At 43.4% G+C, this 24038-nt stretch overlaps 1 protein-coding gene across 2 annotated transcripts; it reads left to right on the forward strand.

Moving 5' to 3' along the window:
- Positions 1-891: 891 nt before the first annotated feature.
- Positions 892-23419, forward strand: LOC139543877 (calsenilin-like). 2 transcript variants are annotated; one of them, XM_071350381.1, is made up of 9 exons: positions 892-1169; positions 10937-11117; positions 18048-18172; positions 18486-18555; positions 18897-18967; positions 19137-19244; positions 19441-19545; positions 19897-19959; positions 20736-23419. In XM_071350381.1, exons 1-9 carry the CDS (start codon positions 1035-1037, stop codon positions 20781-20783), a joined length of 906 nt encoding a protein of 301 aa, XP_071206482.1. In that variant the 5' UTR covers positions 892-1034; the 3' UTR covers positions 20784-23419. The 2 variants fall into 2 exon arrangements, with proteins under 2 accessions (XP_071206482.1, XP_071206483.1); XM_071350382.1 differs by lacking the exons at positions 892-1169; positions 10937-11117 and adding an exon at positions 15101-17325.
- The last annotated feature ends 619 nt before the right edge of the window (positions 23420-24038 follow it).

Raw genomic sequence — 24038 nt, forward strand, 5'->3', positions numbered from 1 at the left:
GTCGACTCCGTTTTTACAACGTAACAAGAACTGCTTCTTATAAAATTGCAAGTGACACCATTGGTTTGCGGTGATAAGATAATCAAAGCAGTGAATGGAATGACATTCAGATATTTGACAAGCAATGTGATCAAATGGCTTTACTTTACAGTTCACATTCTGAATGAAACCCTACTTCCATTTTTGTGTAGGAAAGGAGCAGGAGAGGCTTTGAACACCTCATTAAGTCTGCCTATGCAGCAGGGAGATCAGTGCAGATAAAAATGCTCTGTCATTAATCGAATGATTTCGGAAGGTAACAAGAATCAAGGTCTTTGGGTGGGAATCTTAAGCACTCTTCAGGAGAGACCTCTGTGATTAGTGTTGTGTGTTCTGTTATCGTGATTGAGTTCAATAGGAAATTAACCTCCTAATTGACTGTTGGGATAAACGACATGAGAGGTCAAAGAAGACCAATCTCTAGTCAGTCATCTGTCTATAGAAAAGAAAAGAGAAAGGACTCAGATCACTGTTTAAATAGTGAAAATACAACTGTGCAGGCTCATTTTAGAGGCAGGACTGTGTAAACATTAGTGACATGGCAATTCCCATAAAATATCTGGCAATACCATCAGCGTTTGTATTAATTTCAAATGGGTACTTTATATGCTTTTATAACATCTATTAATGTCCAGTATAATATACAATCACAGGTTCCTAAGGGATATTTTTACCTTGACCTTGCCACACATTCATCCTGTGTTCACTCTATCGTAACTGACAGAAAAATGTCTTGAACTGCTAATACCTAGCCTGAGTAGCATCTGAATACAAGCCAAAACAGTGGGAAGTCATTCATCTCCTCATCCTCTCTTCTTCTGCTTGGCTTGTGCAATACTTCCAAGCCAAGCCACTTTTTTCAGTGCAGCACTGCTGTCTTTAAAAAAAACACCACAGCGTGTTCAGAACCACGGACAGCACGTGGAAGAAGGCATACTGGTGGTGCTCTCTCTCTCTCTCTCTCTCTTTCTCTCTCTCTCGTGCGGTGCTTTGAAATGAACGAGTTTATGCCTCACAGGTTACTGTTTACATCAGGATCCTCAGAACAGAAAGTGCGCGCGACTAGACGAATGCCTCAGAGCGGTTTACTGCAAAAAGCAAGAAATCAACATAACATCAACATCATGCAGGTAAATCAAAAAAATATTACATGTATATTTTGATGTGTTGTTTTAATTGTTGGAATAGCCTAAACAAACTGCTCCGGCACATTCACTCTCAAGTTTGAGTTCAGTACGAGGCAGATCTGCCAAATCCATGCGCACGTCATTCGCGCATTACGTTACGGTAGAAAAAACTCATCATTGAGATATTGCATGTCTCATAAAGTGGAAGCACGTGAGTGTTGTTGAATCAATCAAGTGCAACAGTAACCAAACTGCTTGTTGATGCCATGGAAAAGTTGTCATGTAAGCTGCTTGGTGTATGAAAATGTATGCACTCTGGATAAGAACGTCCGCTAAATTACCTAAATATAAATGTCAAATGTGTCACTGATATTGTACCTGCTCTGATAATGACTTTATTCTATGCCATGTTGTGAAAATGGCTAGGGTCAACTTAATTATATTGGTTCTTACCATCTGCAGTATTGTGTGTCAGTAGCTTAATTGCGTTGTAACCATGTACTACTCAATTAATTATGAGTATCAAATTCAAGCAGGCAATTACTATTTCATTTTTCAAGTTAAGACATTGTCCAAAGGGAGGCATTCAGAAATCACTTAATGTATTTAATCAACTAATGGTGTGCATATTGATCTATAGAGTGACTGACTGTTGTTCAAACCATTGTAGCAGTTGTGCTAGACAGAAGTCTAGTAGCTGCAAAAAGCTATTTCATAATACAATTATTGAGCTTTTTGCTGAAGTTGTAAGGTACATGGGGGATTCTTTCTCTCTTGAAGGTGCTCAGCATTCTGTCAGATACAGTATGTAGACATCACTCATTGCAGCTGCAGCTGGAGTTTGACTCTGTTTTCAGCAGTTGCCTTGCTGTTTTGAGCCATATGTTGAGATTTGACATTAAAACTATTTGGGTTATGACAACTCCCTGTAGAAGCGCAATGTGTTTACTTGTTAATGTGCTAAAGGCTAATTGGTAAACAAACTGAAAAATATGGAGCTGAAATGTCATCTTGCTTTGAGGGAAAAACAGGTCAAGAAGTAGTTGCAATTGCCCTCCAGTTAATACACTGTAAATAATGTATAATACACAACCCCCCTGCATAATACAACACACACACACACACACACACACACACACACACACACACACACACACACACACACACACACACACACACACACACACACACACACTGGGATGCTTAACTGTGATTTTTGATAATTGAACAAATTTTTTGTTGTCTTCAAAGCAAATGCACAGATTTTGATTTAGACAAGAATCTGTAAGTCAGACATGCATCTTCCAGATGTGTGAGGGGACAGACATGCATCTTCCAGATGTGTGAGGGGACAGACATGCATCTTCCAGATGTGTGAGGGGACAGACATGCATCTTCCAGATGTGTGAGGGGACAGACATGCATCTTCCAGATGTGTGAGGGGACAGACATGCATCTTCCAGATGTGTGAGGGGACAGACATGCATCTTCCAGATGTGTGAGGGGACAGACATGCATAGCGTGACACACAAGAGCAGTGTGATGATGAACCACAACTAAAGGCATTATCCCCTTGGCTTATGTAACAGTGACCTCATGTGATGTCCTTTTCCATCACTCATCTTTCAGCGGCTGTCCTATGTGGTGTGTCTACTAATGCATTACTGCACTTACTGAACAATATCACTTCCTCTCTGGGACAAAATGTTGACTGTGTTACAAATCAGGCATTCTTTCAGGGAGTGAAAAGGACAGAAAGCTCCACAGAAAGTGGTTGTTGAATAAGATCTTAAGAATCCACTCAACAAGTTTGCCAGGCAGTTTCACTAACTCCCAAGTTGTTATTAGACTGTGTTCCTTGCTAGATTCACATTGGGAAACAGAGAGGAGCCCTTGATCTTTGTGCCCGGAGTGGAGGTAACAATGGAGACAAGGTTGATGGAGGGGAAACAAGGAGGAGGACATTATCATCAGCCCAGGGATTAGGAGCACTGTGTTCTTTTTTGTTTACTCTCTGTCTCTCTCTTTCTCTCACTCTCTCAGGTTGTTTGTTTCCACTGGCACTTTGTGACACTTTAAATAGAGCCTATGGTGAGAGGCGTCTACTTTTGTACAGAGCTTGTGGAACTAGCCCTGCGATGGATTCAGGGTCCATTAGTCCGTTTGAATTTGGTTGATGGTCAGGAAAGTATCCAATGCTCAAGTTAATAATAGCGTATTTGTGAGGGTGGAGGGTTCACACACCTAAATGTGAGCTGAAGAAAAGTAGTTGCATAATGAACATAAAGACACACTCCATTGCTCTAAGCAATGTCTTCTGCACAATGACGTGTAGAACTGCAATGCAAGCCTCTGTACAGCATCCCTTTTGTATGTACAGTATGCCTTCAAGACTTGCAGTCCACCCCCAAAAAAATTGTCATACACTTTTACACTGCCTTCAGACAGTATTCACACCCCTTGACTTTTTCCATATTTTGTTGTGTTACAAAGAGGGATTAAAATGGATTGAATTTTCTTTTTTTTGTCAACGATATACACAAAATACTCTAATGTCAAAGTGGAAGAAAAATTCTAACATTTGTAAAAAAATATATATATATGTCTTGATTACATAAGTATTCAATCCCCTGAGTCAATACATGTTAGAATCACCTTTGTCAGCGATTACAGCTGTGAGTCTTTCTGGGTAAGTCTCTAAGGGCTTTCCACACCTGGATTGTGCAACATTTGCCCATTATTCTTTTCAAAATTCTTCAAGCTCTGTCATTGGTTGTTGACCATTGCTAGACAACTATTTTCCTGTATTGCCGTAGATTTTCAAGCAGATTTAAGTCAAAACTTTAACTCGGCCACTCAGGAACTGTCTTCTTGCAAAGCAACTCCAGTGTAGATTTGGCCTTGTGTTTTAGGTTAATGTTCTGCTGAAAGGTGAATTCATCTCCCATTGTCTGGTGGAAAGCAGACTGAACCTGGTTTTCCTCTAGGATTTTGCCTGTGCTTAGCTCCATTCCATTTATTTTTTATCCTGAAAAACTCCCCAGTCCTTAACGATTACAAGCATACCCATAACATGATGCAGCCACCACTATGCTTGAAAATATGGAGAGTGGTACTCAGTAATGTGTTCTGTTGGATTTGCCCCAGGCATAACACTTTGTATTCAGGACAAAAAGTAAATTGCTATGCCACATGTTTTGCAGTATTACTTTAGTGTTTGGTTGCAAACAGGATGCATTTTTTAAAATATTTGTATTCTGGACAGGCTTCGTTCTTTTCACTCTGTCAATTAGGTTAGTATTGTGGAGTAACTACAATGTTGTTGATTCTTCCTAAATGTTTTCATATCACAGCCATTAAACTATGTAACTGTTTTAAAGTCACCATTGGCCTCACGGTGAAATCCCTAAGTGGTTTCCTTCCTCTCCGGCAACTAGGTGAATTGATACACCATCCAAAGTGTAATGAATAACTTCACCATGCTCAAAGGGATATTCAATGTCCTTTTTTTACCCATCTACCAATAGGTGCCCTTCTTTACGAGGCGTTGGAAAACCTCCCTGGTCTATGTGGTTGAATCTGTGTTTGAAATTCACTGCTTGTCTGAGGGACATTGCAGATAATTGTATGTGTGGGGTACAGAGATGAGGTAGTCATTCAAAAATCATGTTAACACTATTATTGCACACAGTGTGCACAACTTATTATGTGACTTGTTAAGCACATTCTTACTCCTGAATTTATTTAGGCTTACAAATGAGTTGAATACTTATTGACTCAAGACATTTCATCTTTTCGTTTTTAATTAATTGGTAAACATTTTGAAATACATAATTCCACTTTTGCATTATAGGGTATTGTGTGTAGGCCAGTGACAGAACATCTAAATGTAATCCATTTTAAATTTAGGCTGTAACACATCAAAATGTGGAAAAGTTAAGGGGTGTGAATACTTTCTGAAGGCACTGTATCTTGGGACCCTCGACAAAAGCAACGAGGGAGCGTTATGTAAATGATATAACCATTTCCACTGTAGTTGTCCAACTCTGTACTGTATTTTGACTGTGAGAGACACAGTGCACAGAGATCATATTTAATACAATATAATAATAGTGTTCTGAATTACAGTGCATCCCTCTGTGACAATAATCTGCTGATCCCAGCTGTTCCATGCAGCCAGGCATTATGAGTACAACGGAAGCCTAGAGCAGATGTTCTCACCATAGGGGGCACAGCGCGCCAAGGTCTTGTGTGGGGTACGCGGGACCTGGCTTGATTGGATTTATTTTTTATTTTTTTCGTTCGCGATTGTTTAGACCGATCTAAAACAGCGCATGCGTTTTTTGATGCTTTAGGCCAGAACCAAGTGGTAAAATGCCAGAGGAAGATGCTACTCTGATGCACATGGGAACATCAGAGGGGTTTGTCTCTATGACAGAAGCTGAGGTTCAACCACCTACAGTCGAGGAGTCAAAGAAATTAGACTTTGCTTGGAAGTGATCTTATGTGGGACTCTGTTGCGATCATTTGATCTGTTCACTTTCTGTAAAAGAAAATATGTAGAATTAAATGGAGGGTTTATATTAATTATCATAATAAAAACATATGTAGTAGCGGAATAACATTTGGGGAAATCGGGTCCAGACAGTTTCCTTATCCATTATCATTATTATTATTATTAAATATACTATCTAAAATATGTCATGAGTCCTTTTAAACTAAGTAGAATTGTAGGAAATGAGCTTAAAAACCCTCAAATTTAACAAAAGCAAGCTGGTGGTGTATTTAATATAGGCTATCTCAATAGACAATAATAATAATACAAAAGGGGTCTTTGGCTGTGAAAATGTGAAAAAGGGGCACTTGTCAAAAAGGTTTTGCAACACCCTGCCCTAAAGGGTCTGTGATTTACCAGCCAGTAGCACTGTACCCTGAAGCTTCTCCACTGCTGGCCCCTTCCTCACCAAACGATACAAAACCCGAATAAATAGTTACAATTGCTTAGGAAATATGTAAAAGGAGCTCTTTCCCAAAAGGTCACAGTAGTTGAGGAACCACTCAGGCCTGTAGATCTAAACAGAAAGAATTTCATACATTGCGATTTCAGACTCAGTGGACACGTTGACAAGATTCAAAAGTAACCACACCGTTGCTTCTATTGGATTGTTCATTGAACAATTCATCCAGGCAAATAAAATATATATATTTTTCCCCTTTTCTCACCTGTCGTGAAATCTGCTTTAGCTCGCCAATAGGAGAAAGGAAGCAGGATTGATTGAGAGAGGAAGAGACATCTTGGAGGAGTGTATGGGGACTATGGAGACAATTTGAAGTATTTCTGTAAGAAAGCGAAAATGTATTTGCTTGTCCAAGTATGTATTATGTAATAAATAAACATTTCTCTTTGGAATATTTCTCCCACAAGAAAATGTCCCTTGTGCATTGTTCAGGTCAGGGCAGGGAAAGTTTATCTTTAGGGCTTGTGATCACCCAGACAATCTGTATTTAGCAGTCCTGTTATGAGCCAGTTCTACTGGAGTGGTGAGTGTACCACCTCACTGTGATTCATGGCAAGAGAAGAAGGGGAAGGATGCTGTATCTGTGTTGCATGTCAATGAGCTCTGTGTACACTGTGTTCTCCTACTCTGTCAGGACCAAGGGAGAGGCTACAAGCGCCACACACACGGGGAGAAAGAGGGGCTGACAATGAAGAGGGCATGTGTTGGTGACATGTGTGGTGATCAGCGGATGGTGCAGTCGCCCGCAGTGTGCATGATGAGTTGGATTATTAAGGGAGGATAGTTAAACCCTGCTGCATCTCCCACATGTCAGGCTAAACGTTAATAATGTAGTACTGCGGATGCCAGGGCCTACAATCATCCACTGTTGAGATGACATACACTAAGTATACAAAACATTAAGAACACCTGTTCTTTCCATGACATAGACTGGACCAGGTGAATCCAGATGAAAGCTATGATCCCTTATTGATGTTGTTTGTTAAATCCACTTCACTCAGTGTAGATGAAGGGAAGGAAACAGGTTACAGAAGGACTTTTAAGCCTTGAGACAATTAAGACATGGAACTGTACCTCTGCTGGGTTTTTCCACCTTCAACAGTTTCCCGTGTGTATCAAGAATGGTCCACCACCCAAAGGACATCCAGCCAACTTGACGCAATTGTAAGTAGCATAAGAGTCAACATGGGCCAGCATCCCTGTGGAACGCTTTCAAAACCTTATAGAGTCCATGCCCCAACGAATTGAGGCTCTTCTGAGGGCAAAAGGGGGTGCAACTCAATATTAGGAAGGTGTTCCTAATGTTTGGTACACTCAGTGTATACTGTATTGTTGACAGTGTGTGTGAAGAATAGTTCAGCACACACAGATAGTGGTCAACGTGATCAATAAGAAGAACAGTTTGCTGCAGAGCAATGTGGACAAACCATTTACCCTGCATGCATATCATGTACCAACCCTTCCTGGATTCGATGCCATGTTGCCAGCGTAAGCAAGAAGCTGCATTTGTTTATCGCTCAGGAGGCGACAGTTGACACCATGGTTCAGTGTAGTCATTTGAGGGCGGTGTGTGTGTATGTGTGTGTGGGGGTGGGTGGGGGATGGTCTCTCTTGTCCTGGTGTTTAACACATGGCTGGTAATCAGTGTTTAACACATGGCCGGTAATCAGTGTGTAACACATGGCCGGTAATCAGTGTGTAACACATGGCCGGTAATCAGTGTGTAACACATGGCCGGTAATCAGTGTGTAACACATGGCTGGTAATCAGTGTTTAACACATGGCTGGTAATCAGTGTTTAACACATGGCTGGTAATCAGTGTGTAACACATGGCTGGTAATCAGTGTGTAACACATGGCCGGTAATCACTGTATAACACATGGCCGGTAATCTGTGTTTAACACATGGCCGGTAATCAGTGTGTAACACATGGCCGGTAATCAGTGTTTAACACATGGCCGGTAATCTGTGTTTAACACATGGCCGGTAATCAGTGTTTAACACATGGCCGGTAATCAGTGTGTAACACATGGCCGGTAATCAGTGTGTAACACATGGCCGGTAATCAGTGTGTAACACATGGCCGGTAATCTGTGTTTAACACATGGCCGGTAATCAGTGTTTAACACATGGCCGGTAATCAGTGTTTAACACATGGCCGGTAATCAGTGTGTAACACATGGCCGGTAATCAGTGTGTAACACATGGCCGGTAATCAGTGTGTAACACATGGCCGGTAATCAGTGTGTAACACATGGCCGGTAATCAGCGTGTAACACATGGCCGGTAATCAGTGTGTAACACATGGCCGGTAATCAGTGTGTAACACATGGCCGGTAATCTGTGTTTAACACATGGCCGGTAATCAGTGTTTTTAACACATGGCTGGTAATCAGTGTTTAACACATGGCCGGTACTCAGTGTTTAACACATGGCTGGTACTCAGTGTTTTTAACACATGGCTGGTAATCAGTGTTTAACACATGGCTGGTACTCAGTGTTTTTAACACATGGCTGGTAATCAGTGTTTAACACATGGCTGGTACTCAGTGTTTAACACATGGCTGGTACTCAGTGTTTTTAACACATGGCTGGTACTCAGTGTTTAACACATGGCTGGTACTCAGTGTTTAACACATGGCTGGTACTCAGTGTTTAACACATGGCTGGTACTCAGTGTTTTTAACACATGGCTGGTAATCAGTGTTTAACACATGGCTGGTACTCAGTGTTTAACACATGGCTGGTACTCACTGTTTTTAACACATGGCTGGTACTCAGTGTTTAACACATGGCTGGTACTCAGTGTTTAACACATGGCTGGTACTCAGTGTTTAACACATGGCTGGTACTCAGTGTTTAGCACATGGCTGGTACTCATCCCCACCATGGCAGCTGACTCTGATCTTTTATTTATGCTGTTTTAAGGAGTGTGAATTATTGAGTGAGTTCCTCAGTGCTCTGTGCGCCTTGGCTTCCTTTCATATTCAAATAGGAGATGAGGAGATTACGAGGGGGCTGGGAATCCCCGGATATTTTGCTCCATTCTCTCTTCAAATACTGTAACAAAACAAGAACGCATGTGTGCAGCCATGCGCATGCATACATACAAACACACACACACACACACACACACACACACACACACACACACACACACACACACACACACACACACACACACACACACACACACACACACACACACACACACACACACACACACACACACACACACACACACACTCACACTCACATTAACAGAGAATATATTTTACATAGTCACACCCATACATACTAGTGGGCCTTCCATTCCCCATCAATCCAGGGGTTATTAAGCTTCCTCTCTCCTTATCTAGTATTTTCTTCATCCATGTCATCCTACAGCCCATCCTCCTCTTATCTTCAGTCACAGCATCCTGTATTTCTTCAGCCTCTGTGAATTGACTGTAACTTTGATATGTGATCCTTATTGGAGCACATTGGATTTATAACTATGCACATTCCATTGTTTTATCAAGTTTTATTATAACATCTAACCAGACAGTGTTGCTAGGTAATGCGTAGGTGGCAAGTTGAAAGAATTGACAACTTTAAAGGATTTTTTTTCATTTTGTTGTGTTACAGCCTGAATACAAAATGAATACATTTTTGCAAATGTGTTGAAAATAAAATGCAGAAATGTTTCATTTACATAAGTATTCACACCCCTGGGTCAATACTTTGTAGCAGCACCTTTGGCAGCGATTACAGCTGTGAGTCTTTTCTTATCAAGTCTCTTTGAGTTTCCACACCTGGATTGTGCAACATTTGCCCATTATTCTTTAAAAAACTCTTCAAGCTCTGTCAAATTGGTTTTTGATCATTGCTAGACAACCATTTTCAGATCTTGACATATATTTTCAAGTAGATTTAAGTCAAAACTATAACTTGGCCACTCAGGAACATTCACTGTCTTCTCCTGAACTTTTTGGGGCTTGTCATAAGAAAAGGGTACCATCTCAGCGGCCTCCGAGTGTCCACCCTGACATTGGAAGGTTGGGAGTTCGATCCCCGGCCGAGTCATACCAAAGGCTGTGTAAAATGGGAGCTGATGTGTCTCTGCTGTTTGATACTCAGCATTAAGGAGATAGATTGTTTGATATTGAAAGAAAAAGAAGGCCCTGCAATAGATTAGCGTCCTGTCCAGGGAGTGTATTTGTACATCACATGCCAAGGCTCGTGCAAGGCTACTTATAAAGTGGTTGAATACTTATTGACGCAAGACATTTCAACTTTAAATTTTTTATTAATTTTGAAAAACGTAATTCCACTTTGACATTATGGGGTATTGACAAAAACATCTCTATTTAAGCCCTTTTAAATTCAGGCTGTGACACAACTAAATGTGGAAAAAGTCCAGGGGTGTGAATAATTTCTGAAGGCACTGTAAAACTTTCGAAATACAGCCGCTATGATGCATTTTGCAAAAACGCACAACCATACAGTATGATGCAAAATGCATGAACAACAATAGATTAATGAAACAAAAAGTGGAATAGGGATGGCTTAGTTTTATTAGATTATTTTATGCAGGGTTCTTTGTACACATTTTCCGTAATATCATGTTCTTTCTCTTCCTCCCCCTCTCTGTCCAGCCTATACGTTCTCCTCTGTGCATCCTCTAACCCGTCTGTACCAACAGTCTTCTCTGTAGTGTCCTTACCCCTCTCTCTGTCATCTGTTAACCCAGTTAGTTCTGTGTCCCCCAGGCTGATGGAAAGGGAGTGGACGGTGGCCTGCTGCCTGATGCCAACGGGAAGGAGCCCAGCCCAGGAGGACAGAGGGAGGACAGAGGGAAATGGCAGAAGCCCCGAATCACTCGTAAATCTCTGATGAAGTGCTGCCTCGTCAAATGGATCATTGACAGCACCACAAACACTCAGGGGCCAGGTAGGTCAGGGACAGTGCCAAACTTACATGAGGCTCAGTCATCCCAGCTACAGAGTTGTATGTGTTCTTTCCTGTGTGGGATAGCTGGGGTGGAGTGAAGGAGAAGGCAGAGGAGAGGGGGAGGGGATGCAGATAAGATTCATTTGAATGCGTCTACCCCATCTTATAGGACTATATTTTTAAACTCTATCATCTCTCTTGCTGTCTCTCAGTGGACTTCTACTGTGCGAAACTCTCCCACTCATCTCTTTGTGTCACTTCAATATACTATCAATAAATCTCTATTCGTTTTCCACAATCCCAGCAAACTGATTGCCGTAGGCTTACTGCTGAGACTTGTCCTGTTAACTCTCCTGTAAACTCTCCCACTCTCTCCTTTTTCTCTTCTTTCCTTTTCCTTCAGTTATTTTAGTAGGGATTTAGAAAGCTTAAAATGATTATTGAAATAAAAGTCCCAGTGTTGACAGTAATGCACCAGTCATCTCTTACTGGAGGGAAGCTGCCTTCAGAAAGAAACTATGGCCAGTCATTTTGTCAAAATGGTAATGATCAATAACTTTTTTTTCAAAGCCTTTGTGGATTATTTCTCATTAGATCCTTTGCTATACCCTTTTCAGGAACACGTACAACACATGCAAAAAGAGAGACATCCAAGGCTATACACAATATTGTCAAGTAAATAAGGGTGTTGTTGAAAGAGTACATTATTTGTTTTTTCTGTCCAGCACCTGAACTAGTTTGATATTTGTATTTTTTATGGGTGGAAGTATGAGCTGAATAAGGAGGGAATAGCAGAGTGTCTGTTACTGCTTATACCCCCGGTATGCCCTCGTTTTCTCTACCTATCTAAATTATTGACATTGCCCTTCTGTGCATGCAGACTGGGGCTAACATGTTCATGTGCACTCACCAGAGCGAAGAGACCCCCAACCACCATCCCGCCCCCCCATGTTAACCCCTCCGTCGCCCTGCCCTGCTTCAACTCTAAGCCCTTTCCAGTAAGGAACCACCAATACAACCATGTCTAGGCACTGCCATCTGCTGGATAGTATTAATCATTACATGACACAATATAAGTATTCCTATGCACCAGATGTTAGTCTCACACTCTGGCAGTCTTAGAACCTTTCAGAGGGAGGGGGGGGGGGGGGGCTGGGTTGAACTGTAAGCAGAAGGTTGTGTTGTTGTGAGTTGCTGTCGTATGATTGATATTCTGGGGCTATGGGCCTTCATGACGTTCTCATTACTGTTGTTATTAATGTTTGCTCTGAAGAGTGCAGAAATGCCGATATGCCAGCATTAAGCCTTGTCCGTCTTTAATGTAAGAGTTAAGATAGATCAGCATTTAGGGAGCATGAACATTTTGCTGCTGTCTTGGTTTTCAATGGTCTATTACATGAGCTAACCTTGTACTGTATGCATGAACACAAGGCTCTGCCTGACACGTTATAGAGATATCAGTGGATTAAAAATGCTCTGTGATCATTCTGATGGTAGTGGTTTGGTCACCTGTGCTTGCTCTTTGTAGGAATGGAGTTGAAAGTGAGGGTACTGTTATCTTTAAAATACAAATGTTTGACATTTATGTGTTTGCAAAGTAGTACTCGGAAATTATGAACAGGGGCTCATTTGTGGGACTGTGTTCCCAGTGCAGTGGTGCAGCTGTGCTTCTGTCACGTTCCTGACCTATTTTTATGTTATTTTGATTATGTTTAGTTGGTCAGGGCGTGAGTTGGGGTGGGCATTGTATGTTGTGTGTGTTTTGGTTAGTCTATGGGTGTTGTATGTGTATGGGATAGAGTATTGTTAGGTTATCTAGTTATGTCTATGGCTGCCTAGATTGGGTCTCAATCAGAGACAGCTGTCATTCATTTGTCTCTGATTGGGAGCCATATTTAAGGTAGCCATAGGCAGTAGGCTTTTGTGGGTAGTTGTCTTGTTTAACGTTTGTTGCTTGTCTGGGCACTTGCGTTATTTAGCTTCACGATCATTTGTTGTTTTTTGTTTGTTTGTATAGTGTTTTCGTTTCATGTTCATCTTCGTTCATTTATTAAAAGAAGATGGCTTATTTTCCTCATGCTGCGTTTTGGTCCGAATCTCTTCCACACGATCGTGACAGAACTACCCACCACAACAGGACCAAGCGGATTGAGGAAGGAGGGAAGGAACTAAAGCAATGGAGAGAAGAGGAATGGACTTGGGAGGAGATCCTGGACGGCAAAGGACCCTGGACTCAGCCAGGGGAATATCGCCGTCCCAAAGCGGAGCTGGAGGCAGCGAAAGCGGAGAGGCGGTTTTATGAGGCAAAGGCAAGGCAGAGTGGCTGGAAGCCCGAGAGGCTCACCCAAAAATTTCTTGGGGGGAGGCTAAAGGGGAGTGTGGCGAAGCCGGGTTGGATACCTGAGCCAACTCCCCGGGCTTACCGTGGAGTAAGAGGGCGTCGTACTGGTCAGACACCGTGTTATGCGGTAAAGCGCACGGTGTCCCCAGTACGCGTGCTTAGCCCAGTGCGGGCTATTCCACCTTGCCGCACTGGGAGGGCTAGGTTGGGCATCGAGCCGGATGCCATGAAGCCGGCCCAACGTATCTGGCCTCCAGTACGTCTCCTCGGGCCGGTGTACATGGCACCAGCCTTACAGGTGGTGTCCCCGGTTCGCCTGCATAGCCCAGTGCGGGCTATTCCACCTCGCCGCACTGGCAGGGCTACGGGGACCATTCAACCTGGTAAGGTTGGGGAGGCTCGGTGCTCAAGAGCACGTGTCCTCCTTCACGGTCCGGTATATCCGGCGCCACCTTCCCACCCCAGTCCAGTACCACCAGTGCCTACACCACGCACCAGGCTTCCAGTGCATCTCCAGAGCCCTGTTCCTCTTCCACGCACTCTCCCTATGGTGCGTGTCTCCAGCCCAGTGCCTCCAGTTCCGGCACCACGCACCAAGCCTCCTGTGCGTCTCCAGAGCCCTGGACGCACTGTTCCTTCTCCCCGCACTCGCCCTGAGGTGCGTGTCCTTAGCCCGGTACCTCCAGTTCCGGCACCACGCACCAAGCCTCCTGTGCGTCTCCAGAGCCCTGTACGCACTGTTCCTTCTCCCCGCACTCGCCCTGAGGTGCGTGCCCTCAGCCCGGTACCTCCAGTTCCGGTACCACGCACCAGGCCTAGAGTGCGTCTCAGCCGGCCAGAGTCTGCCGTGTGCCCAGCGGCGCTTGAACTGCCCGTCTGCCCAGCGGCGCCTGAAGCTGCGCGTCTGCTCAGCCCGGTGCCTCCAGTTGCCGGTACCACGCACCAGCGCCTGACACTGCCCGTCTGCCCAGCCGCGCCAGAGTCTGCCCGTCTGCCCAGCGGCGCCTGAACTGCCCGTCTGCCCAGCGGCGCCTGAACTGCCCGTCTGCCCAGCGGCGCCTGAACTGCCCGTCTGCCCAGCGGCGCCTGAACTGCCCGTCTGCCCAGCGGCGCCTGAACTGCCCGTCTGCCCAGCGGCGCCTGAACTGCCCGTCTGCCATACGCCGTCTGAACTGTCCGTCTGCCATGAGCCTGCAAAGCCGCCCGTCTGCCATGAGCCTGCAAAGCCGCCCGTCTGCCATGAGCCTACAGAGCCGTCCGCCAGACAGGAGCCGCTAGAGCCGTCCGCCAGACAGGAGCCGCTAGAGCCTTCCGCCAGACCGGATCAGCCAGAGCCTTCCGCCAGACCGGATCAGCCAGAGCCTTCCGCCAGACCGGATCAGCCAGAGCCTTCCGCCAGACCGGATCAGCCAGAGCCTTCCGCCAGACCGGATCAGCCAGAGCCTTCCGCCAGACCGGATCAGCCAGAGCCTTCAGCCAGCCATGACCAGCCAGAGCCGTCAGCCAGCCATGACCAGCCAGAGCCGTCAGCCAGCCATGACCAGCCAGAGCCGTCAGCCAGCCAGGATCCGCCAGCCAGTCCGGAGCTGCCGTCCCTCAGTCCGGAGCTGCCGTCCCTCAGTCCGGAGCTGCCGTCCCTCAGCCCGGAGCTGCCGTCCCTCAGCCCGGAGCTGTCGTCCCTCATCCCGGTGTTGCCCCTTATCCCGGTGCTGCCCCTTATCCCGATGCTGCCCCTTCAGTTAGGTGGGTTTAGTTGGAGGGTGGTCATTGGGGGGGGGATACGGAAGCGGGGAGTGACTATGGTGGTGTGGGGACAGCGTCCAGAGCCGGAGCCACCACCGTGGACAGATGCCCACCCAGACCCTCCCCTAGACTTTTGGTGGTGCGTTCGGAGTACGCACCTTGAGGGGGGGGTTATGTCACGTTCCTGACCTATTTTTATGTTATTTTGATTATGTTTAGTTGGTCAGGGCGTGAGTTGGGGTGGGCATTGTATGTTGTGTGTGTTTTGGTTAGTCTATGGGTGTTGTATGTGTATGGGATAGAGTATTGTTAGGTTGTCTAGTTATGTCTATGGCTGCCTAGATTGGGTCTCAATCAGAGACAGCTGTCATTCATTTGTCTCTGATTGGGAGCCATATTTAAGGTAGCCATAGGCAGTAGGCTTTTGTGGGTAGTTGTCTTGTTTAACGTTTGTTGCTTGTCTGTGCACTTGCGTTATTTAGCTTCACGATCATTTGTTGTTTTTTGTTTGTTTGTATAGTGTTTTCGTTTCATGTTCATCTTCGTTCATTTATTAAAAGAAGATGGCTTATTTTCCTCATGCTGCGTTTTGGTCCGAATCTCTTCCACACGACCGTGACAGCTTCAGTGGTTTCCCTACAGTGTCCACAAGGTGCAACACCTTGATGTGCAGCATAAAGAAGATTGAGTCCAGTGGCTAACTCCATCTAAATCTCTCTCTGGTAAAATGCATTTCTGGCCTGTTCCCATTCCAGTCCTAAAACCAGTATTTTGCATCTCATTGATTTATCCTCCCCTGCTCCCTCTCAGAGCTCCTGCTTAAACTCTCTCCTATAAGATGTGCACACTCATCAGTTGTGAACTCTACCTCTATTTGTATTTTTTACGGCCTCACACTCATGCACACCACAACTGATATCATGAAAGCATTGGTGGATTGTCAAGGAATGTTGCTAAAACTTTACAGTGACTTTGTAAGGAGTTCTGGGATAGGAACAATAATTAGGGCACTCGGTCTACCTTCACTATTCCTCCTGTTTAAAGTCCCTTAATAAACTCAATTGAAATATCAGCTTTTGATATCAGTTTGTTGAATTAGAACCACAATGTGAGGTTTCTTTTTGAATCCAGTGTTATGTGGGCTGTGTGAATGGGGAGGTAGACACAGGCAGCGCCACACAGGGCAGGGCAGACTCCTTCACTCTAAGTGCTGCTGGTCATATTCCAGCCATCAGTGGATGTGGATCAATGCCTGGTTTACAGCTTTACATCATCCTTGAAATGCCTGGGAAAACAAGGAAATGCTCAGACCGTCAATTAGAAACTATTAGTAAAAAAACAACACATCATCCCTCCGGTCTCGCTGCCCTACTCCCCTCTCTCTCTCATCTTCCGCACCCGCTCCAATTGGAGACTGCACTAGAGGGAGAATTCCTGTCTTGATGGACCTGTAGGACAGACTTACCCAAAAAGGGAGACACAGAGGGTTCAGCCCTTAACTGGTGCAGAATGTGTACTACGGAAGATACTTCACAGAGGATGGAGATATTTGGGAGATGAGGAATCAAGTGGTATGTGTTTGTTTTCAACTCAATACCATGCACTGGACTTGGATTTAGAGGGATTTTTTGAAGACAAGAAGATATTATCATCAAACTCACCTTTTTGCTTTTGCTGGATATCAAGGGGTTAAATGAAGGGCACCTGAAACAGAGTGACTGTTAATGGATCTCTACTTTCACTGGATCTTTACCTTGTTCATCACGAGGAGCATCGTCACCTGAGAGTTCACTTCCTTTAACACTGTGTGTGGGTGGGGAAATGGGGGGAGTAAAGTGTGACCAATAGATTTCAGTGTTCGCAGCTATTTTTCAGACATCTTGTTCAATTGTTTGTTTTGATGTTTTCTTAGACACACACATCCAGCAGCAAACATTTGTTAAGTTGTGGAAAACGCATCCAATATGTTCAGAGCTGGCCAATAGCAAGCGGATTAAGGTTCTTATTCAAACAAGTCAGCCATGGTGCTGGAAGGCATGGAACTGATTGCAATTACTGTAGTCATTGGCCTGTTTTTTGTAGTGTTCAAGCAGTTTGGTGCCTGGGAGCCCTTGACATTAGATGGTAAGTAACAAGGAGAGACTCTACAGTGCCCTGTTCTTTTCAAGGCCATCATATTCCTCACAGATAGACAGAAGCTTCTTGTACTGTGTTATTGATAGTTGAAGATATAAATGGATTTCAGTGTTGTCACTTTATGAGAGAAGACGGGCTTCCACTGCAACTCTAGACAAACTGCCTCAAGACTTCGAAGGTTTCATGTCTTATTACTGGTTTATAGAGAAAGAAACAACTTAAACCAAAATACTGTGACTGTCTGGCTTAATCTGATTGTATATGTTCCCCCCTTCTCACTTCCCTATACTTCAATCTCTCCCCCGTCTTCCTCTCCCCATTCCTCACGATGTTTGTTTGTATTTCATAGATGGTGAGCACACACACAGTAGTAATTCCCTGTATTTGTCATTTCTTTTTGTCATTCACTCATCATCCTCTCCCACTTTATTGTTCACCTGTCCACCTTCTTTTTGCCAATTTTTTTTACACCATTTTCATCAAATCCAATTTCTCTGTTACCCACCACACAAATTCCTCTCCCTCCCAATTTGTTCTGATTGTCCCGTCTTCCTCTCCTGATTTCGACCTTTCTCATCCGCTCCCGTCCTATTCTTGCCTCTCACCTGATCCACATTCTCCCCTCCCTTTCACCTCTCCCCTTCTCCCGACTCTCCTTCATTTCCCTGGGTTCTCCTCCTCTCTCTCTTTCCCTCTCCTCTCTCAAACAGAGAGTAGCGACTGTGAATTGGAGCTTTCTACTGTTCGTCACCAGCCTGAAGGCTTGGAACAGCTCCAGGTCCAGACCCAGTTCACCAAGAAGGAGTTGCAGTCACTCTACAGAGGCTTTAAAAACGTGCGACTGGGACTTGGCTGGGCGTAGAGCACCGAGTGGGAGTGGGGTAGAGGTTAAACACACTGTCAGGGACTTGAAGGACTGCAAAGATATCATCTCACAATATGTTTGATATACTTGCATAGCTACACACATTTATTTACACAGATATTTACACTCACTCACTACAAGCTGTTACACATATATTAGCCGATAACAAACCGTTAGATATATCTATTTTCATAGATATTTAACTACATTTATAAATGCATACAGGGCATACAAGTTAAGCACTTAGTACTTATTAAATATATTTTAATTTCCCTCTGAACAGGAGTGTCCCAGCGGGCTGGTGGATGAGGAGACTTTCAAGAACATCTACTCACAGTTCTTCCCCCAGGGAGGTAGGAGTCTGCCCTCAAGTGATGTAAGGGAGGCACAATGTAATAGTACTGCAGATAGGTGGGAGACTCCCTTTCAACTGCTGCTACGTTGTCAGCTCTTTTAATGGGCTGTGATTTAATAGAGAGCATTATCATACTGTTTTGTAATCAACATTTGATAAGAAATGAAAGATTCTGACAACTCAGAACCTCACCTATTGATTTATATATGCTATAAAGACTGACCCATTTCACCCAGAGCGACCGTCAAAGTGGATAAAAGTGGAAAGAGAATAAATAACCAGCTGTCACCCACTGTATACCTGCCTAATGTTAACTGCATTATTGGTATCCCTTCTCAGATGCCACCACATATGCACATTTCCTGTTCAACGCTTTTGACATGGACAGAAATGGCTCTATCCGTTTTGAGGTAAGCAAAGCTCCTTTTAAGTTAGGTCGGTTGTCCTCTCATATAAAACTTTCCAGAACAATCAACCTTAGCCATCCCGATAACCTGCTCAATCTAAAAAACAAACTGCCTTCAGTAGATGAAATCTGTTTCTTCGACAGTCAGTAAGGTTTTCTATGTTTTTTTGCAGGACTTTGTGATTGGACTATCTGTACTGCTCAGAGGTTCAGAAACAGAGAAACTCCGGTGGGCCTTCAATCTATATGATATCAACAAGGATGGCTACATCACCAAGGAGGTACAGTGTAAGGTCGTGCATTTCCTGTTTGTTGCATAGAGATGCTCTTCTGCTAGACATAACACTCCAAGACCTGGTGCTGACTCATGACTGTATGTGTGCGGGTGTGCGAGTGTGTGTGTGTGTGTGTGTGTGTGTGTGTGCGTGCGTGCGTGCGTGCGTGCGTGCGTGTGCGCGCGTGTAAACCTGTGTACAGGAGATGTTGGCCATAATGACGTCCATCTATGACATGATGGGCAGGTATACCTCTCCCAGTGTACGAGATGTTGATCCATCTGAGCATGTGGACAAGTTCTTTCAGGTACATAAACCCCCAGTGTATGACCCCCTCCCATCCCACCCCCATGTCTAACATTTCACGTTGATTAACACCTTCTGTCCTTATGTTTGTGTTGTTTCTGTCCTAAAGATTTATTGTTTGGCTATTGTGTAATAAGAACTCTTGCCTGTTTGAGTTTTCCCAACCTAAAAGCTTCACATTTTGTTACTGTGGAAGCGCACAACTGGCCCAGCGTCGTTAGGGTTAGGCCGTCATTGTAAATAAGAATTTGTTCGTAACTGACTTGCCTAGTTAAATAAAGGTTAAATAAAATGTAAAAAATTGTAGTTCTGTATGTAATCGTATAAGATATTTAATGGCTAGCTTTTTCAGAAAATGGATCGGAACAGAGACGGGGTGGTGACCATTGATGAGTTCATAGAGACTTGTCAGAAGGTAAACACATCCTCCACAATCTTTACTGATGAAAAGATGTACTGTACATCATGTTAGAATGCCCAGACAAGCCACATGCTATTACATGGCTTTAACATTCCAGGTATTCCTGTAGCTGGCAGACAGCAGGTTAGCTGACAGGTTTGTCTTACAGAACCTGTTCATGTCAGAGGAACACAAAGCATATGAAGAGCTAAGAACAGAATTGACTGTTATGCTGATGAATGAGGACCCAAAAGCGACGTAATAGTAACAGAGTCTTTATTCCAGTATTAAACAAATAATGATTCTCCTGGATATAATCAATGGTAATCCAAAACAGGAAACTGAAATCCTCTCGTCAATAGAGAGGAACGCCTGGAGACGCGACCACAGACTGCAGGTCGCTTCGGGAAGGCACTGGCCGTAGCTGACATAGACACCTGCTCACACGCAGCATCTGAAGAAGGCAAAGAACACGACAGGGCGAAACAAGGACACAGGAACAGCAAACATCAAACAAGAATCCGACAAGGACAGGAGCGGAAAACAGAGGAAGAAATAGGGACTCTAATCAGAGGGCAAAACAGGGGACAGGTGTGAAAGAGTAAATGAGGTCGTAGGGAGAATGAGAAACAGCTGGGAGCAGGAACGGAACGATAGAGAGAGAGAAAGAGAAAGAACCTAATAAGACCAGCAGAGGGAAGCACAGGGACAAGACATGATCAAAGACAAAACATGACATTGACATTGTGTCCTTAACAAACGATTCCTCAACTTTTCATTTCTCTCACCAGGATGAAAATATCATGGCCTCCATGCAGCTCTTTGAGAACGTCATCTAGGTCTAGGAACGGACGGAGAACATGGATAGAAGTATAAGTCCTGATGACCTTTTATTGCTTCCGATACCAGACCCTACAAGCCCCTCTACACTTTAACCCCTCACCGTTTGATAATTGAAAAATATTTACACACATCGAAATGAGGACAGTAAACATTTGGCAGGGGGCATAGGGAAATGACCTTTTAAACGTTTGATTCCACTACGTATGGGAAAATAATCCCTACAATGGTTCTATTGACAGTTCTACTTTCCTTACCATGGACACCCAGGGAATGGCAACATAAAAATGGAAATGTTAGTACACTGTACAGAACTGCCCATGTCTGAACAGATTATGATCCTTTGCATGTTTGCCTGAGACTAGTGTAAGTTAATGTTAACACAGAGGAATGCAAATATGAATATTGTTATTGAGTAGGCTGAAACCTAATATTGTATTTGTGTGTGTGTGTGTGTGTGTGTGTGTGTGTTTGGGGTCACAAAACTGGATACCTAGGATAAGTTGATATTCACTCAATAGCTTGGAAATGTAAAAGCTTTTTACATTGCACCCCCCCCCCCCCCCCACCCCCCACCCACCCGGGTATAGCTCATCAGCATCATGATAGGAAGGTGGGATTTATTGATGTTGCCATATCATATATCATGCCACCATACGTCCCAGCCGTCGCGGCACCTACAGCCTACGTCATCTACTCATTGCATACCCGGAGAGAGAACGTATTTTAAAATGTTGAATATCACTTTCATTCTTGAATGAATTTGCACTTTTAATATAAAGTGACCTGTAAATTGCATGATATTTTTCAATGGGATTTTATGTAATTTTCACAGAAAGTGGTTATTTTCCTGTGGCAGTAAATGTTTATGAATGACCCCCAGGTGTGTAATTACAATGTCAATTGATTCCCTGAGGGACAGTTGAAGATTACTTGCACTTTGACTAATATATATATATATATATATATACTACCATTCAAAAGTTTGGGATCACTTAGAAATGTCCTTGTTTTTGAAACAAAATCAATTTTGTTGTCCATTAAATAGCATCAAATTGATCCGAAATACACTGTAGACATTGCTAATGTTCTAAATGACTATTGTAGCTGGAAACGGCAGATTTTTTATGGAATATCTACATAGGCATACAGAGGCCCATTATCAGCAACCATCACTCCTGTGTTCCAATGGCGCGTTGTGTTAGCTAATCCAAGTTTATAATTTAAAAAATCTAATTGATCATTAGAAAACCCTTTTGCAATTATGTTAGCACAGCTGAAAACTGTCCTTCTTTAGACGAGTATCTGGAGCATCGGCTTTTGTGGGTTCGATTACAGGCTCAAAATGGCCAGAAACAATGACCTTTCTTCTGAAACTCGTCAGTCTATTCTTGTTCTGAGAAATGAAGGCTATTCCATGTGAGAAATTGCCAAGAAACTAAAGATCTGGTACAATGCTGTGTACTACTCCCTTCACAGAACAGCACAAACTGTCTCTAACCAGAATAGAAAGAGGAGTGGGAGGCTCCGGTGCACAACTGAGCAAGAGGACAAGTACATTAGATTGTCTAGTTTGAGAAACAGACGCCTCACAAGTCCTCAACTGGCAACTTCATTAAATAGTACCCGCAAAACACCAGTCTCAACGTCAACAGTGAAGAGGCGAATCCGGGATGCTGGCCTTCTAGGCAGAGTTGCAAAGAAATAGCCATTTCTCAGACTGGCCAATAAAAATAAAAGATTAAGATGGGCAAAAGACCACAGACACTGGACAGAGGAACACCAGTCTTGCTTCAAGTCATAAACTTTTGTATTCTTGTTGCTTTTTACTAGTTCATTAATACTTTGTGAAATATATACATTTTACATTTGTTTAAATGCTCCATAAGCAATAATAGATTCTGAAGTAATCTGAAGTAATGATTTGTTTCCGAGGAGGAGTAACAATGGAAGCAGAACTCAAACCCTGAGGGTCGCTCTGTATTGGAGAGTTGTGAAGCACACACTCAATCATATAGTACAATGGAGAATAGAAGTGATTGTATTTAATGTATCAACAAAACTGTACGTGATAGTGTTTATTTGTTAATTGTAAAAGGTAAAGATGTATGTAACAGATATTATAGACAATATAGTGTCCTTGATCAGTCTTGTCTTAACTCCAAGCTAAATGTGAAGGAGGAAATGTGAGCCACTCAATAGCCTACAAGGTGTTGAAAGAGGAGGACTCATGGAAGGTGAGAAAGGGAAAGACTCAACTCTATTATTTTGTTATTCTACAGTCTCACTTATTTTGTTAGTTTGTTTTAACTCACAATCAAAAGTTTTGCACTGAGGATGGGCCGATCATGATGGATGGAAACACATTTTTCAATTTTAGTCAAGGGGAGGGTTTAGTATTTTTTGAATTTAGTCCAAGGGAGGGTTATGTAATTTAATTGACTAAATGTTATATTGCTCAGGATTTGAGAATTAATTTCTGCTGGGTTGGTGAATATCAGTGGCAATTTTGGGGGGGTTGCCTGTTTTGCATGTTTATTTTGGCATAAATAAGTGTCACATATCAGTTTGCAAACAATGTAAAAAAAAAAAAATAGATATATCATTGAGATAATAAAGCCGCATACAAACATGGTCTCTTTTTTGTTTTCTTGAGTAAGGTAGCTCCAAAATGCAGGTGTTTCAGCCTAGCTCAGTGCTTTCTGTGGTGGTGGTGGGGCAAGCCAGCAGAACATACAGAGCGTTGCGCCGTGATTGGCTCATTGTTCTGTCACTCATGGGGACACTACGTCATCGTCAAGTCTAAGGGTAGAACATGAAAGTTCTAGCCCCTTGGTGCTGTCATAGAGTTACATTAGAAGTGCCAATCCAAGAAGGAGAAGAACGTCAAATGACATTATATCTACTGTAGCTTTGATTGGACTGATCATGTCAACATCATACTTTCAAAATCTTAGCTAGCAGTCATCATCATGAATCAAGCCGACAATCTACTGGCAAATCCTTTTTAATCCTTGTCATATGAAGAGAAATAAGGAAAATAAATTATAGATAAAAACTATCGGTGCTCATCGGCCATTGGACACAAACATTACACAACAAGTTGGACATCGCAAATTCAACAATGAGTGGTTTGGAAGGAATCAGTAACAGTGGCTGTGTGGTCGCAAATCTGGGATTAAGGGGCTCTTTTCCAAGTTCAAAATTATACACATTCAACACTGGCCATGCTGTCAATGAAGCCTGATTTGTCC

Source organism: Salvelinus alpinus, chromosome 18 (genome assembly GCF_045679555.1).
Source record: "Salvelinus alpinus chromosome 18, SLU_Salpinus.1, whole genome shotgun sequence".
NCBI lineage: Eukaryota > Metazoa > Chordata > Actinopteri > Salmoniformes > Salmonidae > Salvelinus > Salvelinus alpinus.